This window comes from Canis lupus, chromosome 2 (assembly GCF_011100685.1).
Source record: "Canis lupus familiaris isolate Mischka breed German Shepherd chromosome 2, alternate assembly UU_Cfam_GSD_1.0, whole genome shotgun sequence".
Taxonomy (NCBI): Eukaryota; Metazoa; Chordata; class Mammalia; order Carnivora; family Canidae; genus Canis; species Canis lupus.
In genome coordinates this window covers 31,282,756-31,300,018 of record NC_049223.1, presented here as the reverse complement: position 1 = coordinate 31,300,018, position 17,263 = coordinate 31,282,756, and the positions used below count along the sequence as shown (strand labels likewise).

The 17,263-nt window shown below is 64.3% G+C and overlaps 1 protein-coding gene across 4 annotated transcripts in view; it reads left to right on the top strand.

The window, feature by feature from the left end:
* The first annotated feature begins 741 nt into the window (after positions 1 to 741).
* PFKP (phosphofructokinase, platelet) overlaps positions 742 to 17,263 on the top strand; it is a 43,681-nt gene continuing 27,159 nt past the window's right edge. For all 4 annotated transcript variants that reach the window (XM_038530218.1, XM_038530217.1, XM_038530216.1 and 1 more), the window contains exons 1-2: positions 742 to 925; positions 10,871 to 10,944. In XM_038530218.1, coding sequence (XP_038386146.1) covers positions 814 to 925; positions 10,871 to 10,944 — 186 coding nt within the window. In that variant the 5' untranslated portion in view covers positions 742 to 813. The remainder of the gene's footprint in view (positions 926 to 10,870; positions 10,945 to 17,263) is intronic.

Genomic DNA, 17,263 nt, shown 5'->3' with positions numbered 1-17,263 from the left:
GTGCCTCCCCACTTGCTGCACACTCCCTGCGACAGTGCGCCCCCCACCTGCTGTACACCTCCTCTGCTAGGATGTGCGCCCCCACCTGCTGCACACCCCCCTGCGACACTGTGCCCCCGCAGCACACCCCCCTGCGACGATGTTCGCCCCCACCTGCTGCACATCCCCTGCTGACAGTGAGCCCTCCCCTGCTGCACACCCCCCTGCGACAGTGAGCCCTCCCCTGCTGCACACCCCCCTGCGACAGTGTGCCCTCCCCTGCTGCACACTCTCCTGCGACAGTGAGCCCTCCCCTGCTGCACACCCCCCTTCCACAGTGTACCCCCACCTGCTGCACACCCCCCTGCAACAGTGAGCCCCCCGCAGCACACCCCCCCCTGAGACGATGTGCCCCCCCTTGCTGCACACTCCCCTGCTCCATCCGACCCCCACCCGCGGCGCTGCCCCTGCCTCCATCCCCCCACCTGCGGCGCTCCCCTGAGCCTGGAGCTGCCCCCCCTCCCGTGGCGCTCCCTCTGCCTCCATCTCCCCCCACCTGCGGCGCTCCCCTCGGCCCGGAGCTGCCCCCCTCCCACGGTGCCGCCTCGCCTCCACCCGCCCCCGCCTCCGAGCGCCCCACCCCGCCCTCCCGCGCCCCGGAGCCCGCCCCAGGCCGCCCATTGGCGCGCGCCGAGCCGGGGGGGCGGAGGGTTCGGAGCGGCGGCGCGGGCGGGGCCCCCGTGCCTCCCTCCCTGCCTCCCTCCCTGCCTCCTTGCCTGCCTGCCTGCCTGCCGCGCTCCCGCTCCCGCCCCGGCGCCGGTCGGCCTGCTCGCCATGGCGGGGGAAGAGGCCTCCGACAGCAAGGTGTCCTTGCGGACGTTCCTGGAGCACCTGTCCGGGGCCGGCAAGGCCATCGGCGTGCTGACCAGCGGCGGGGATGCCCAAGGTGCGCGGCGCCCGACCCCGCCCGCGGGGATGGGGATGCGGGGGCCCGGGGGAGGGGCCGGGCCGGGGGCGGCGGGGGCGGCGGGGGCGGCGGGGGCAGGCGCGGGGACTTCCCGGAGGAGGCGAGGGGAGCGGGCCCGCGGGGCGGACGGGGAGGCGGGGAAGCCCGGGGGCCGCGGGGACCTGGCGGGGCGGGGGGGGGGGGGGATGCGGCGGCTCCTCTAACGGGAAGACCAGTTACTTTCTCCTCCACGTTTAGTTTTTAGATTGAGGCTGGCGGCGGGGCCTCCGGGCCAGCCCCGTCCGAGTCGGGGAATGGAGGGTCCCCTCGGGCCCCGAGCCGCGCGGCCCCCGCCCCCACCGCGCGGTTACAACGGCCGGGTGCCCGGCGCGCGGCTCGGGCGGGTCCCCGCTGTGGCCTGGAGGGGCGCGGGGGCGCGGGGGGGCGCGGAGGGGAGCAGAGAGGGCGCGGGGGGGGGGCGCAGGGGCGCGGGGGGCGCGGGGTCCCGGCCGGGGATGCCCCGCGGGGCGCTGTCCGCCGCCCTCCCGACCCAACCGAACACTGAAATGGGTGCCTAGGCCCGCCCACCGGCAGGAAGCGGGCACCCCGGGTGCGCCCCGCAGCGCCCCTGCTCGTCCCCGCCACGTGGGGCAGCCCGGGGGGCGCCCAGCCCCGGCCCGCGGACACCCGCGGAGACCACTTCCACCGCCTAAAGGGGAGGGTGACGGGGCCACGCCCGGGCCGGCGCCGCGTGCACGTGGGGCCGCAGGGGGCGCCCCGGATGCAGGTGCACCCCCGGAGGAGCCAGCCCCGCCAGCCCCGCCAGCCAGCGGATGGCCGCCGTGCGGCGGGGCGCGTCCCCGGAGCTCACAGACCGCTTGGGGACGCCTCCCCGAGCCGGGTTCGGTCATTTCCTGCCCTTGCTCCCGCCCTGGTGCCCGGCTCTCCCAGGCTTCCAGGTCACGCCAGGTGCAGGGATGCAGGGATGCTCGGGCGCCGCGCCCCCCCCCCCCCGCCCCCCGCGCGCGTGACCTTCCCGGCGCCCTTGAGCCGGGCGGGGCGGGCGCGGGGGCGGCAGGTCGGGGCGCGGTGGCCGCAGCCCCGCCCGCCGCGCGTCTACGTGATGCCCGGCCAGTCGCCGCCCTGCGCCCTGCGCCCTGCGCCCTGGGCCCTCGGCATCGGCGGGGCGCGCCCTGGGCGCGGGGAGGGCGCTCGGGTGCCCGCTGCGCCCCCGCCCCCAGCCCCGGCGGCTCCGTGCCCTGGCGTCCTAGTAACGGGCCCCGGTGTAGACATTGCCCTTCCCGGGGAAGGAAACCGTTGGAGAGCACAGGCCCCGACCGACGGGGAAGTCCGGAGCCGCACCTGAAGGAGCACCCCAGGGCGCGCCACGTGGGGCCTGGTGGGGTGCGGCGGCGGCTTCCCTGTCACATGGCCTAGCAAGCACTTGCGTCCGGAGACCTGCCTGCCCCAGCACAAATTAGGAAGCATCTGCTTTTTTTTTTTTTTTTTGCCTTTTTTTTTTTTTTTTCTTCCAAGATTCTATTTATTTATTCATGACAGAGGCAGAGACACAGGCAGAGACAGAAGCAGGCTCCATGCAGGGGGAGCCCATGTGGGACTCGACTCCAGAACCCCGGGGTCACGCCCTGAGCAAAGGCAGATAGGTGCTCAACCACTGCCCCCCTGGGTGCCCCAAAGTAGGAAGCATTTTGAGTGAATCTTAACCTGAAAGAAATGCGTCTTTGGCAGAGGAAGAGAAGGAGGCTCTAAGCAGCAGGCCACTTTCCAGGTGATTTTACAATTAAGGTGGTGTGTCTGTTTAAATAGATTTTTTTTTTTTTTTAATTTATATAGTGGGTCATTCTTTTGAATCCCTGTCCTGGGGTTTGCTCAGCTACCTGGTAGTTGACGTGCAGGCCCTGGAGATGCTGGGGCAACACACAGAGTCAGCACTTTCCACTGCTTAGCCTGGCTCAGCCACTTGGGAGTAGTCACGATAGAGGCCAGTAAGGCTGCACGCCTTATGGGCAGTGGGACAGGATAGTCTGAGAAGCAAAATTACAGAAGGCTGCGCTGTTGGTGTGAGGTCAGGGGAGGTGATGGATGCTCTCAACTTGGCACCTCTGGGCCACCCCAGGGAGAGACCAACATGCCTGGGGCCCCACTCCAAGGGTGGGCCGCTGGCTCGGGGTTTTTCTTGGCCTGCATGCAAAGCGCCATCTCCTGCTTTTATCCCGTCTTAGACCTGCCGGAGCCTCTGGATGCGTTTCTTCCGGAGAAAGCTGATCCCGACGTGAGCTCAGAGGGTCTGGTCTTAGCAGCAACACGTTCACAGACTCTTAGACGAGGTTATTCCGACAGAGATAATGTGTCAGACACTCGGTTCTTTTGCCATTTTGGGCTGAGTCCAGATTCTGTTGGCAGAATTTCCCTGAGATTGGAGAGTTCCTCCCCTCGCTAAAGACGCGAGTCTTGATCTCAGGTTTTCCGATCAAATGTGAAATTATGGTAGGATTCCACGGGAGATGGAAGCCAATAAACAGCAGCGACTGTCTATTGGGCACGCTTTGGGTTCCAGGAGCCTTACGGTTCTCCCCAGGCCTGCTCACATTGCTCCCAGATAGGTACGTCCTCACTGTGGAGGATTGGGAGAAAGACCCACAAGGACATACGCGACCTGGTCCGGGCTACCCAGGTCCTCTGTGGCAGGAGACAGGCTTTAAAACGACTTCTGTGGGGTCTGGATCCCACCTCCTTCCCAGTAGGGCCATGCTCTTCAGGTGTGGTTGTAAAGTTAAAGTCCAGGTTTTAAAGGTTTTTTTTTTTTTTATATATATGTATATATACGTATTTATGTATTGCAGGGCGGGGGTTGGGGAAGGAGAGAGAATCCCAAACAGACTCCTTGCTGACGCAGACCCCACCTGGGGCTCCATCTCTAGGCCCTGAGATCTGGACCTGAGCCCGGCTTAACCCTCTGAGCCCCCCGGGCACTCCCCACCCCGATGATTTTTAAACAGCTTTGGTATCAGAGCAGAAAACATTTTTTTTTTTTTTTACGGCAACATCCTTGCGCCCAATGAAGTGCTTTGTTTTCCAAACGAATTTAGTAATGAGGAAAAAAAAAAAAAACCAAAGGAAGAGGATCCTGCCTCAGCCCTGCCCCCGAAGGCAGAGTCTTTCCAGGGCTAGTTATTTTTCTCAAGCTTCTGGTTTCTTCTGCTGTCGCAAGGAATGCCTGCAAGTTTAAACTGAACTTGCACCTTGCCGGGCGGGCGGGCGGACAGGACGGACAGCCTTTCCGTGACTAAGTAGCCGCCCTCGAGCAAGGTTGTGTCACTCGCCGAACATGAATCACTGGCTACAGACCGTGGGCCCCGGCGCAGAGGAGCAGGAGGGGAAATCGAGTGTCCTGGGGGGCAGCGTGGCTGGGAAGGTCGAGCCCTCCCTCCCTCACCTCGGGGCAAGCAGACGGAGCAGGGAGCAGGGGACCCGGAGAGGTCGGACAGGACATCGGGAGCAGCGGGGGCTGGTGGCGGGCTGCTAGCTTACGCCCGGTGCCTGCCGAGGCCAGTGAGCTTTGCCAGGACCTGGTGCCCTGCGTTCTCAGTGGCAGTGGGGCCGGGACCCAAGAGCCTCTTCCCGGGGGCCTCTGTGGCGGCCGCCCCGTGCGCCACCCCAGCAGGCTCTCCTGTCTGCTGCGTGGTCGGTCTCCTGAATCCCGCGAAGGCCTGTGGGCCGCTCCCCTTTCATAAAATGCGGGGGCGACTGCCAGCTCTGGCCGCTTCCCTTTCCCATTAAGTCATTTCGGTGACCTGGGCCGTCGCTCCTCAGAGGCTCCCTTCTACCTGCGCAGCGGTACTTGGGAAGGGCAGGTGCCCCGAGCTCTCCTGCCGCCGTCACAGACGCCAGGCGCCCGTTGCTGGCCAGGGCCCAGGTGCTCCTGCGGCTGACTGCGCGCTCCCCGAACACCTCCAGGGGGCGCCTTCCCCGTGCGCTTGCCCCGAGCCCGGCAGGCAGGTTCCCAGTGCGCCGCGGAAACGGGGGACCCGTGGGTGTCTCATCTCCCCGGGGCCCCTTCCGGGCCTGGAACTCTGTACGCACGCTCTGTACTGGGATTTTTTTTTCCCCCACTTAACATTTAGTTAATTTAGGAAGTATGGGTGCGTCTAGGAGGCAGCATGTTGGGGTTAGAGCATTAACCCCGCGAGTGCCATGGGCCTGCAGCCGCTGCCCCGTTTCCCTGCGGGGCCGGTCCGGGCGACTCCTAGGAGCTGGACACCCTGAGGTCCGAAAACCCCAGATCTGCCTTATGGGGAACAAACGGCTTCGGTTCAGGACGGACACCTTTCGTCGGGGAGAACTGGGGCCGGCGGGACTCGGGAAGGAAGCCGTCCCCGTTAGAAAGGTGGCGGCCGGCAACGCGGGGAAGGCAGGCGCCAGGACCCCCGAACTGCACACCCCGCGTGGTTGTGATGAGGTCGGGAGGGCCTCGTGTCAAGCGGGAGGCTGAGGTGCCGTCCGAATCCCTCTCCGCAGGCCTGGGCTGGCGCTCCGGTTCCACGCACGGCCGAGCGCCTGCCAGGAAGCCCCCGTGTCCTTCGCCCCACGCGTCCCCGCCACCCTTGGCTTAGCTCGCTGGGAATTCCGGCAATTGTGCTTGTCAGGACAAGCCGCAGCAGGCGCGTGGTGGAGCCGCCTGGGGGACCAGGAGACTGACTGATGGGCCCCTCCCTGGTTCTCCTCGGGGCAGCGGGCAGGCCTCTGTTTCTCGTTTGCAGAATGAAGGACGCAGAGTCCCTCTGTCCTCCTTCCTTCTCCCCAGTGAATGTCTTCCGTGGAAGGAGGAGGATAGAAGGGGGAAGGCAGCGCCCAGCCCAGGGCCCTGCAGGCCCGACGCCCCCAGGGGCTCACACGCTCCCTCTGGGTTGTGTAGAGGCCGCCCCGGGGTCCTGGTGAGGTGCACATTCTGGTTTTGTGGGTCTTGCTGCGGCCTGAGAACCACAGCTGGTGCCTGTGTCCTGGGTCCCTGGGGCAGTTCCATGGAGTGGCTTTCTGACCTCGAGGAGGACCTCGACTGCAAGGTTCATGACCGTGGGACCCCTTGCGTACAAAGGTGCAAATACGTGACGAGACTGGATGTCCCTTCTGGGCAGAAAATGGTGGGAAGGGTGCTGTAGGGCCACTGGCCATAGCCCCTCCTCCTCGTTGGCTCAGCTCTGGCTTAGTATTCCTGGGGTTCGTTTCCCCTTTTCCTGCCCTCATCCCCCCCGGCGCCGAGGGCTGAGCTAGTGCCCAGCAGCCCGGGGCCGGGAGAAGGGCACAGGGCCCGCTGGGTGAGGCTGTGGGGAGGGGCAGGCAGGGAGGACTTTGGATTTACCTCGTAGGGGCAGGGAAGCCACCTGGGCAGACTGGATGCTTCTGATAAGGGCAGCAGAGCGGCCAGGAGGGGAAGGTGACATCATCACGTCTCGGAAGGAAAAGAAACCGGAGAAGTTCGTTGTGAATGTTCGTCTTGCGCACCCTAGGGTTTCCGGGCCTCCCAGGATAAGCGTCATCAGCGAGATCCGTCAGGCCCGCGCCGCGGGGGGAGCACCCAGGGGCCCTGCTGTGTGCACGTGGCCAAGTCCGGGAGGCGCGCAGGGGACGCCGGCAGGGCCTGCAGGAGCCTCCTTGTGCAGATGTCCCCTTGGCTGGTCGTCCGGTTCTTGGGCGTCAGGGCTTCTCCAGGGCCCCGCGCCAGCTCCCCGCGTCCCCCGCTGTACTGCCCCGGGTCCCCCAGCCCTGCTGTGCTTTGGATGCTTCTCCTCGGCACCTGCCAGGGCGGTGGCGCCGTGTGCCCGTCGGGCCCTATTCGCCGCCCCGCAGAGCCGGGCAGGCCACGCTTGCCGATGCATCAGTGACAGGGTGCCCCGTCCGCCGGCGTTGGGTGGGCGCGCGGTGAGCCAGCCTGCCCTCGCACACCCGTCGCAGGCCGCCCTCTGACTTTCCACGCCTTCGCCCGGGGCCCAGTGCCTCGCATGCAGCAGGATGCAGGAAGCCGCTGATGGGGCGCGGGCGTCCTTGGGACTCCTCCGTTGTTAAATGGGGAAGCTTTTATGAAGGACTCGAGGAGCAAGGGCAAGATGAGGGGCTCTAAGTTTGTTTCCTGACATCTCTGCCTCGGTCCGAAGCTGAGGTCTACAGGATTTCAGGGGGAAGCCAGTGCGACTGAACAACCTCACTCGATTTTTCAAAAAGGAGTTTAATCAGTGAGGGAGCGGTCATGAGGCGGTGGCGGGGGCGGGAGGGGGGTACGTAGCTCCAGAGGGTCGGAAGGGCTAAGTGAGGAGCCCGCGCCGATGGGGATGAGCCCCTGTTACTTTATCAGCATCAACAGACTCCTCGCTCCTTGCAGATTGGTCTCCATCGGAGCAGACCTCCGGAGGCGTTTGGACACGGGGCCACTGCACTCCGTGACCTCGGGGAAGGAAGGATGTCTTTTTTCTCTTTTTTTTAATTATTTAAATTATTATTTTAAAAAATATTTATTTATTCATGAGAGAGAGAGAGAGAGAGAGAGGGGCAGAGACCCAGGCAGAGGGAGAAGCAGGCTCCCTGCGGGCAACCCGATGCGGGACTTGATCCCGGGACCCCGGGGTCATGCCCTGGGCTGAAGGCAGGAGCTAAACTGCTGAGCCACCCTGGGATCCCCTATTTAAATGATTTCTTAAAAACATCATTTAAGTTATTTTTTTAAAATTATTTTTTTAACCGTCTTTACTTTTACTGCAGTGTAGTTACATTCGTGTCGGACGTCCAGGACAGTGATTGGTTCCGCAATTCCTTTCTGTCATTCATTTTTTTTTCCTAAGTTCTTATTTTAATTGAGGAAGGAATGGTCTTCATGGCCGCCAGCCCTCACCTGCAGGGGCTTCCCCGTCCATGACATCCGGGGAGCACTTGGTGCACCTGTTCCGTTTGTTGGGTTGAACGGAGGATCTCACCGTTCCCATCAGCTGGTAGTGTTTCCAAATTCTAAGATTCTGACTTGGTAGCAGGATGACATTTGCCCGTGGAAATCGTTAGGAGAGTTGTTGTTGATCTGTTCTTTTTTTTTTTTTTTTTTTAAGATTTTATTTATTTGAGCGAGCGAGAGCAAGAGAGCCCATACAGGGAGGGGCAGGGGGAGAGGGAGAAGCAGAAGCAGGACCCGATCCCAGGACCTCGGGGACCATGACCTGAGCCCCAGGCAGAGGCTTCCAGGACGGAGCCACCCCAGGAGGGTCGTAAATTCCCAGATCTGGTGCCGAAACAAAAGTGAAAGCACAAGGAATGGATGCCGCGTCCAAGCTGTGTGTGACTGAGGCCCTGGGACCGAGGGGCGCGCGGGCGATTCTGTAAGGCTAGATTTATGTCCTGGAGGGTCGGCTCCTCGCAGCCGTCCACTGTCCCTGTCCCCCGTCCACTGTCCCTGTCCCCCGTCCCTGTCCCAGTCCCCCACAGGGCCACGGCCCCACCCCATTCCCAGGACCAGCTGACCCAGCGCAGGCCCCGCCCCAAGCAGGGAAGCCCTCCCTTGGGGCCAGCAGGCGGTTTCGTTCCTCGCTCCTCTGGGGCCATCCTACAGCAGGGCAGGTGCGCCCGCCCCGAGGGAATCCGCTCGCCTTTTAAGTGAAGATAAAATAGAGACTAAGGTTCTCGCTCCAGCGGGGCCGTTTGTTCATTTTGCTCCCCTGGCTCTCAGGTTGTCTGCGGGGACCAGACTTCCTCTTCCCCTGGAGTGCGTCCATCTGCTGCAGAGCTGGAGGCGTGACCTCCCAGGCCCCTCGCGCGGCAGGTGTGCCCCAGCTGGGGGAGGCCCGCTGGTTTAAGCAAAGTGCACTCACTTGCAAATGAATAAAATCTGAGCAGGGCTGAGGGATAGTTGTTTGCTAGAGGGTGAACAGCCCTCGCCCTCCCAGGAACCTCCTCTCCCCACCAGGGAAGCCCCCCCAGCCCCCACCCCCCAGGGACGCCCACTGCCGCAGGTGACCCGGCGAGCCCCCGTCTCAGGTGAGTGCAGGTTAACACCAAGAGGCCAGGCTGGGACTTGGGCGTGGGGCTGGCGTGAAGGTCTGCGGACCTCCGTGACCCGGGTCTCCGGGGGTCACTCGTCACAGTGTTCTGCTGTGTCCTACATTCTCTAGAAACTCCCCATAAAGGGAGGCCTTTACAAGAGGACTCCCCCCCACCCCACCCCACCCCACCCCCGGAGCCAGCGTCCTCGTGAGGAAGGAGGGGTGCTCAGGTGGGCGCAGGCCTGCAGGTGCCGGTCCCCTGGGGATGGTGTTCACGTGGTGGAGTGTTTGGGGTTATCTCCCTGGGATGGGGGCCATGGAGCTAGGCCTAGAATCCTGGGGTCTGTCGGAAGGGACGGTGAGCAGCTGTGCTCCTCCATCCGTAAGGCCTCGGGGTGAGGCTGCAGGCCATGTGCACACCTGGCCGGGCCATGGAGAGCGCACCTGTCCAGGTGCAGATGCGTGAGCGCCCCACACGGTGTGCGCACGGGCGCGGGGCAGCCCTTCCAGGGTAATAGGGCGGAGTGAGGGGCTGCCTCCTCCTGCAGGTGTGGCTGCCTGCATGCAGGCCCCGTGGAGGCCACATTGGTGCCCGTGGGTTCCCACCCGGTAACCTCTGGAGAACCGGAGGGGCACGCTCGGGCTGGTGCCGGGACGGTGCAGCCGCGGGGCTCCGTGGCCGGCTGCAGGGGCAGCCCAGGGGAAAGGACGCAGGCCAGCGTTTCCTTCGAACTTATTTTTAAATGTTTTATCTGTAAGTCACTTCTACGCCCAGTGTGTGGGCCTTGAACGTGCAGCCCCGAGGTCTAGAATCACGGCCCCTCCGACTGAGCCCGCCAGGTGCCCCCAGTCCGTGCCCTAAAGACTTTATTTTCTGGAGCCGTTTTGGCCCGTTCATACCTGAATGGAAGGTACAAGGAGGACCCGTGCCCCCGCGTGCTCGGCTCCCCCACTGCACGGCCTGCCTCGGGAACGCGGACGCACCCTCCTCCCCCGGAGCCGCCGCCAGAGTCGCTGCTGCCGGGGGGCGTCCCGTGGGTTTGGACAGATGTGGTTGGACCCCGGCCACCGTGCAGCGGCGGCGAGGACTGGTCGCTACGGCCCCTGCCCCTCTGCAGCCCCGCATCTCGTCGTCGTCTCCATAGTTTTGCCTTTTCCAGAATCTTTAAAAAAACAAAACAAAAAACAAAACAAAAAAAACCAAGAAAGTATTTGTAAGTCACTCTGGCCACAGCGTGGGTGACATTAGAGGGACATGGTGGGATCCGGAGCTGGTGTGGGGGGAAATGTCCATTTCAGGGGCGCGGGGGCGGGGGGCGGGCCTCCGCACAGGTGCATGCGCAGAGGGTGTGAGCGCGGCACAGTGGCCGCTCGTGCCTGGATGCAGGGAGTCGAGGGTCTGGAGGGCCGAGCACCCGTTAGTAGGTTGTTCAGATTCGAGGACGTGAGGTGACGAGGCCCCTGGACGTGCACCTGTCCGCGTCCGCGTCGACCTCTCGGGTGACGAGCCCGACTGACGCCGAGCGTGCACAGCTTGTCCGGCTTCGGGACTCGCAGCCTTTCACTGCCGTGGCCCGAGGAGTCGTTTACTGCAGTAGCTGCTCATGAAATCCCGTGTTCTTCTCTACCCCTCGCGTCACGAGAACTGTCATTTTCTGTATTTCTGGGAGTTTGGCTTGCTGACAACCTTGCGTCCTCCCCGGGGTCTTGAGGACGGGGCGCCGTGGCCTGTGGCCCCGCGGGGTGGCGCCCGAGTCTGCCTGTGGTGACGCTCCGCGGGCCCGAGACACGGACCCCTGAGGGACGCCCCAGGCCCGTCGTCCAGGTGGGAAGCCTTCGGGTGGGTCCGAGGGCAGCGCCAGAGTCGCCCCGCTGGTCACTGACGACTGTCCCGTTCCCTCTGCAGGTATGAATGCTGCCGTCCGAGCTGTCGTGCGCATGGGCATATACGTGGGAGCCAAAGTGTACTTCATCTATGAGGTCGGTGCTGCGTCTCCCTGCGGCTTAGTCTGGCTCAGGGACCTGTGCCTGGCGCGGGCCCGGGCTCTGCGACCTGGCACCAGGTGGCGGGAGATGGGATCCAGGTGGGGGGGCCTTTGGGGAGGGGGTGGCGCTCCCTGGTCCAGGTGCAGGGTGGGGGGACTCACAGGGATGTGGGGTGGGGGGCTCCCTGGTCCAGGTGTAGGGAGTTGGGGTGGGGGGGCTTGCAGAGATGCAGAGTGGGGGGCTCCCTGGTCCAGATGCGGGGTGGGGGGGCTTGCAGGGATGTGGGGTGGGGGGCTCCAGATGCCGGTCTGTGAGATGGGGGGCCGGGGGTGCAGCAGGAAGGGACAGCATACCGGGACATAATGCCCTTTTGTCTGCACCTGGTGGTCTTGGGGGATGGATGTCTTCATCTGCAGCCCCCCTCCTCCCCATCCTCCCCTTCCCCCCTCTTCTCCCCCCCTCCACTCCCCCCCCCATCCCCAGGACCCTCTCTATTCCCCTGGTGACCCCCAGCCCCCAGTGACCCTTCTGTCCCCAGGATCCTCTCCGTCCCTCTGGTGACCCCCCCGTCCCCCCAGTGCCCCTCCGTCCCCAGGCGGCTGCACGCTGTGGGTCACAGCCCCACATTGCCCGTGTCCTGAGGCAGGAGGCCTGCTCTGGACGTAGACCCCTAGGATGACCCTGATCCCAACCCTGGGCACCAGTGACTGTCCCTTGTGCCAGGTTTGGCGCCGTGGGCCACAGCGGTTTCTGATGCTGGTTGCGGGCGCCTGTCTCGCGTGCGCGGCCCTACCTGAGCCCTGGAGCTGGTGTGGAGCCGGTGCCCGCGGCGCGTGTTTCTGCCCCGGGAGGAGGCCGTTCGTGGGCCGTGGCTCCCTGGGCCGCGCACCGCGTGCGGGAGGGAGTTTGCTTTGCCTGCTGCCCTGGGAGGCCTCCTCGCGCGGCGCTTCTGACGCGGGTTGCCGTTGCTCCCGTTTGGGCAACAGGAAGGCCACGGGCCCCGCGGAGCATTTGCAGGCCATCGCTCGGTCCCCCTGTGTCGGGCGCTTCGGGGTCACAGCTGCCGCTGGCCGGCGTGGAGGAGCCCCCCGCTGCCCTGTCCCCGGTCCCCCATCATCCCCCGTGCCCCCCGCCCCGTCCCCTCCATTCCATGCTCAGGGTCCCACGGGCAGGCACACGTGTGTGCATTCCCGCGGCGGCTGCTGGCCGTGTGCGCAGAGGCCGCTCTGCCTCCTGATCTCGCTCCACAGCCTTCTGGGGAGGCTTGCGTTCGCCCGAGAGCCGCAGGGACGCTGCACCCCGGGCCTGACGGCAGCTCCTGAGGCTTGGGCTTGGGGAAGGCTCTCTCGGAGGGCGGATGTGCCGGGGGCCCTGGCTCCTGTGGCCCGCGGGCCTGCAGTGCCTGTCGCCATGGCCGGTGACGTTTCGGAGCTGCCGTTGGGTCCCCGCCCCACTGGGCTTCACGGGGTGCGGGGGTGGCGGTGGGGGGACAAGCAAGTCCTATCCGGTATTTCACAGTTAAAGGAATGGACCCGTGGTTCGTCGGTAGAAGGAAGTCTGCATTTTCTGTGTCTTTGTCACTGGTGGGGCTGGGGCGACAGCTCACGCGCCCAGTGGAGCCCATAGTAGGGCTGTGATTCACCCCTGGGGACGTGTCAGGAGATGTTTAACGACGGTCCGGTTATCGGGGTGGGAGTGGACCTCCTGGCATCTCGGGCGTGGACACCGGGGCTGGTGCTCCCAGGCCGTTGAGCCCAGAGCAGCTCCCACATCGAGGAATTCGTGATTTTGCCCCAGTGTCCGCGGTGCCAAGGTCAGGAAGCCCCACGGTAGGGCTGGATGTGCCCTTGGCGTGCGTGTCGTGGAGCGCACGGGGTGGGCCTGGCGGCCGTGCACCTGCTGAGTGTTTGGGTGTGGAAACTGGAGACACAGCGACTTCCACACTAATCCTTCTCAGACTGGACTTTTTTTTTTAAGATTTTATTTATTTATTCATGAGACATACACAGAGGCAGAGACACGGGCAGAGGGAGAAGCAGGCTCCACGTAGGGAGCCTGAGGTGGGACTCGATCCCCGGACCCAGGGTCACACCCTGAGCTGACGGCAGCTGCTCCACCGCGGAGCCACCCAGGGGCCCTTAGTTTTATCTTCTTAAACCTCATTCAGGCATCTGTTCCACACGTTTTGCTCGTTTATTGTCTTTTGTGTGTGTGTGTGGCAAGGAAAGGGTTGATTCAAGAGGCAGCGAGACAGAGACAAGGAGGTGGGAGGGAAAAAGCCTCAAGTCCACCTCCCGAAACAGGGGGAGGACCAGGAGCTGAGGTCACGGACATCCTGATGAAAAGGGTGGGGAAGCGTGACTCTTCATGCGTGAGGATGGATCGTGAGTCGGAGCAGATACGTCCCTGATCCACGCCCCGTGCTCGGGGGAAACCCGCTCCCCCGCGGGGGGCGGCCATCAGAGGACCCGGGAGGCGACCGTGGGCTGGGGTCGGCCCGCCTGGACGGCCGCGAGGGTCTCCGTGGAACGTGCCGACACCCCCGGACCGTTGAACAGGGTGCTGCTCTGTAGACACAGGGTTCTTGGGTTTTTTCCTTCCAGAAAGTCTGTGGGAGGTGTGTTGAGCGGGAAACGCTGGCATCTCTGCTTGGGGCCTGGCAGCGGGTTTGTTTGTCTGGCTGCAGCCGGGCCTGCTGCAGATCTGGGCCAGGCCTGCGCGGGTTGGACTGGCCCGGCCCTTGGGCACCATCGGGGGAGGACGGCCGCAGGATTAACCCGTTCCTTGCACCTGTTGATGCCCCCCCTCCGGGCGAGGTTTTTCCCCGCAGAACCTACGGGTGTCTTCGGCCCCTCGGGGATGGTGGTGGCACCTCTGTCCCTCAGCCTGGCAAGACTCCGGTCTGCAGACGCCCTGGCTTCTGGGGGGCCGGGGAGGAGACCCCCTGGGGTCTGTTTCTGTGGTCTCCTGGCGGGAATAGGAGGCCCGTCCTGCTTCATGCAATTAGCAGGCTCGAAGTCCTTGTAGCTAAAGGTTTTCTTACAGATTGACAACGGGTATAACTGTTTATTTTTTCAAGATTTTATTTACTTATTCATGAGACACACAGAGAGAGGCAGAGACCCAGGCAGAGAGAGAAGCAGGCTCCATGCAGGGAGCCTGACATGGGACTCAATGCCGGGACCCCGGGGTGACAACCTGGGCTGAAGGCGGCGCTAAACCAGGTGCCCCCAGTTCTTGCCTTGTCATTGGGACTAGCTTAAAAGTCTTTACCTCTTTGAAATGACGCCTTCCAGTTGGGCCTGGGCATTGGCCCTGTGTCTCCATCTCCCCGTCTTCTGAACCCCGAGGAAAGGCTGGTGTCGTGCCCGGTAGGCAGCCGATGGGGCTAAGGCAGGAGCCTGAGCACGTGGGGTCAGGCCTTCCCCCTGCAGGTGGACAACCTGCCCCTGCCGCCCCGAGTGGCTTCTCCTGGGATCCCGGCTCCCTGCCTCAGACCTCCCTCCACCCAGGGCTCCCTCCACCCAGGGCTCCCTCCACCCGGGGCCTCCCTCGAGCCCCTGTCTACACAGGACACCGGGGCTCCCCCGGAGGGGCACGGGGCCTAGCAGCCCGGGTCCTGTGCATCAGGCCCCATGTCATCCTCGGCAAACAAGCCTGAACGCGTCCGCCCGATTCCTACCTGCTTCCCCTTGCGGACTGAAGCCGTCTGTTGGCCGTGGACGCGTGGCTGGCGCTGCGGGCTGCCTGCTTTCACCATTTTTGAAGTAAGACCTGCCCTGCTCACGGCAGAGAAACCCCGACAGCCCCACCCCCCCTTTCCCGGTGAGGCTGCGGGTCCTCGCGCGGCGGGGCTGGTTCCCACCCGCCTGACCTCCTGTCCTGGGGGGTCCCCGGGTCACCCTGGGTGTCGGGTCGCGCCCGAGCCTGAGCTCCTGGTCCGCCGCCTGCGGGGGGGTGGGGTGGGGGGCAGGCCAGGGAGCCCCGGGACCCTGGAGGGCGTGTGGGCCCCTTCTCGGCCTCCCCCTGCCCCCGGTGCTGGCAGGCCCGTCAAGGTGACCAGAACCACGTTGCCCCGTGAACTGGACATTTCACATGTCGCCGCTTCTGCATTTCAACTTCCTGAAAGTTGGAGCCTCTTGACCACAAAACGTCTAAGAATAGTAACGGGATCGGACGTGCGGTTAAACGTCCCCCGCGCCGCTGGCAGGCGTGGAGGGTTGTTGCCGAGAGCGGCTGGGCCGCTGGGTCCCCGCGCGGACGCCCCAGGGCCGTGGCTGCTGTGCAGGGGACGCCGAGCCCCTCCCTGGGCCCCTGCCCCGCGCGCCGCCGCCATGGCCTGGGCTTTGCCCCAGCTCGGCCACCTCACCCCCCGGCGTTTGAGTCGCTAGGGGGTCCCCGTGTCACCCCGGGGGCTGGCTGAGCGGCCGGTGGGGGGCAGGCTCTCCCACCCGAGGATGCGGACCCGCCGTGTCCTGCCGCGGCCTCGGGATTCTCCGCGTACCTGGAACTGGGTATCACCAGCTTTGGCGTCCAAGCCACCTGACGACGCCGGGCGGCCCCGTAAATCCCACCGGCCTGTTGTCAGGTTTCCGGGGCGCAGGGCTCTGCTGTGACCGCCCGGCTTCTAACCTGTTTTGGCGCCTCTGAGCCGGTCCACATGTCGGGGGGACCAAGCAGAGGCGACTGTGTAGATGGTGCCCCGCGGTCATGGACTCCGAGAGCAGAGGAGGCTGCCGGGCATCCGGAGCGCCCTGGGGGGGGGTGCCCTGGGGTGGGGGGCGCCCAGCGGCGGGTGGGCGTGGGCAGGACCTGGACTTGAGGCTCTGCGGTCAACGCCCGCAGCCATACAGTCGCGAGTCCCTGACTTGGAAGCCAGCGCCCACCGGGGGGCCCCTGCCGCTCCTTTCCCGCCTGCCTAGTCTGGCCTCGCGGTGTGCTCGCTCTCGGGTTCTGGCAGCGACCTGCTGTAGCGTAGAAGGAGGGAAGCACAAGCAGGTATGTCCCCCGGGCAGCAAAGCCCTGGGGAGAGGTCTGGCTTCCGTCACCGCGATACCCAGAGGCTGCTCCCCCGGCAGTCGGGATGCCGCCTCTCCGCCCGTGGGCTGCTGACCCAGTAATCCAGGAAATCAGGTCTGGGAAAAAAAAAACATTATCAGGTGTGAGGTGACAGGTGTGCTCCTCAAACATGGCACAGGACTGGGTCCTTGATTTAGACCCTATGTGGTGGGAGGTCCCTTCTCCGAGGAGGCCCCCCTCGTGGACAGGCTCTGACGCAGGACGTGCTTACCAGGCGCCCCAAAACGCAGGCCACCGTGACCCCCAAGTGCAGCGCGGTCTCCAGAGGACGCCGTATCGGGGGACCTGGTGTACTTTGCTCAGGATGGTCTTCAAAGTCCTGTCCGAGCGTGTGGTGCGTGCTCAGGTGTCCCCGGCGGCCCCAGAGCAGGTTCCTGCAGGGCGATGCGGCCACTCAGGGGCCCGCCGTGTGTGCGGGGTGGGGACTGTTACTCCGGGTGAAAAACTACGTGTGGCTCTTCAGCTACGTGTGTTCTGTGGTTTTCTTCCTCCGTGAGTCACAGAACTGGCTCTGCAGGCAAATTCCAAGGAGAATCATAGAAAAATATTTTGGGCTCTGGTTGCTTTGGAGTAAGTGCTCAAACCTGCAAGGAGACGTCAGGGGAGAACCGCTCATCTGGATTTACGGTTCAGGGGACGCTCGCGCAGGCCGGTCCTCTCTTAATTCAGTGACCTCTTCCTTGAAAGTGGAAGACCGCTGACAATCGCAGTTGGGAGGGATTTTCAGATGCCCCACCCCAGCTCCAGGAGCCTGCGGAGGGGGTGAGTCGCTTCCTGCCCCCGCGCAGCCAGGAGCGCACTCCCGGGTCCCCGGGTCACTGAGCGGCCCTTTATCACCAGCTGTTCAAGGCGCCTCTAAACCCCAGGACGTAAAGTAGCTCTGGAGAACATTCTACGATTGGAGGTACGTGGCGATTGCAGCGTGGTTCTCCATGTTCCTGCTCCCACAGCAAAGGGGTTTCTACCTGTTTTTATTAAGTCCGTGTTGACGTGCGGAGCAGTGGCTGCGGGGGCGGAGGGAATTTCTGGGTTCTCAGCGCGGCACCTGCCGAGCGGACCGTGGACGGTGCTTGTCGGGGGGCATGGGCGGGCGCTGGAGGCCCGCAATGCGCTTGCTGGGATCGCTCTCAGGGCCTCGCGTGTCCTGTCAGCACTGTGGGGTCCGGGGGAGCCTGCAGAAAGTCCTCCAGCGGCTGGGGGCACCGCCAGGGTGTCCGCTCTGCTTTTGCCAAAG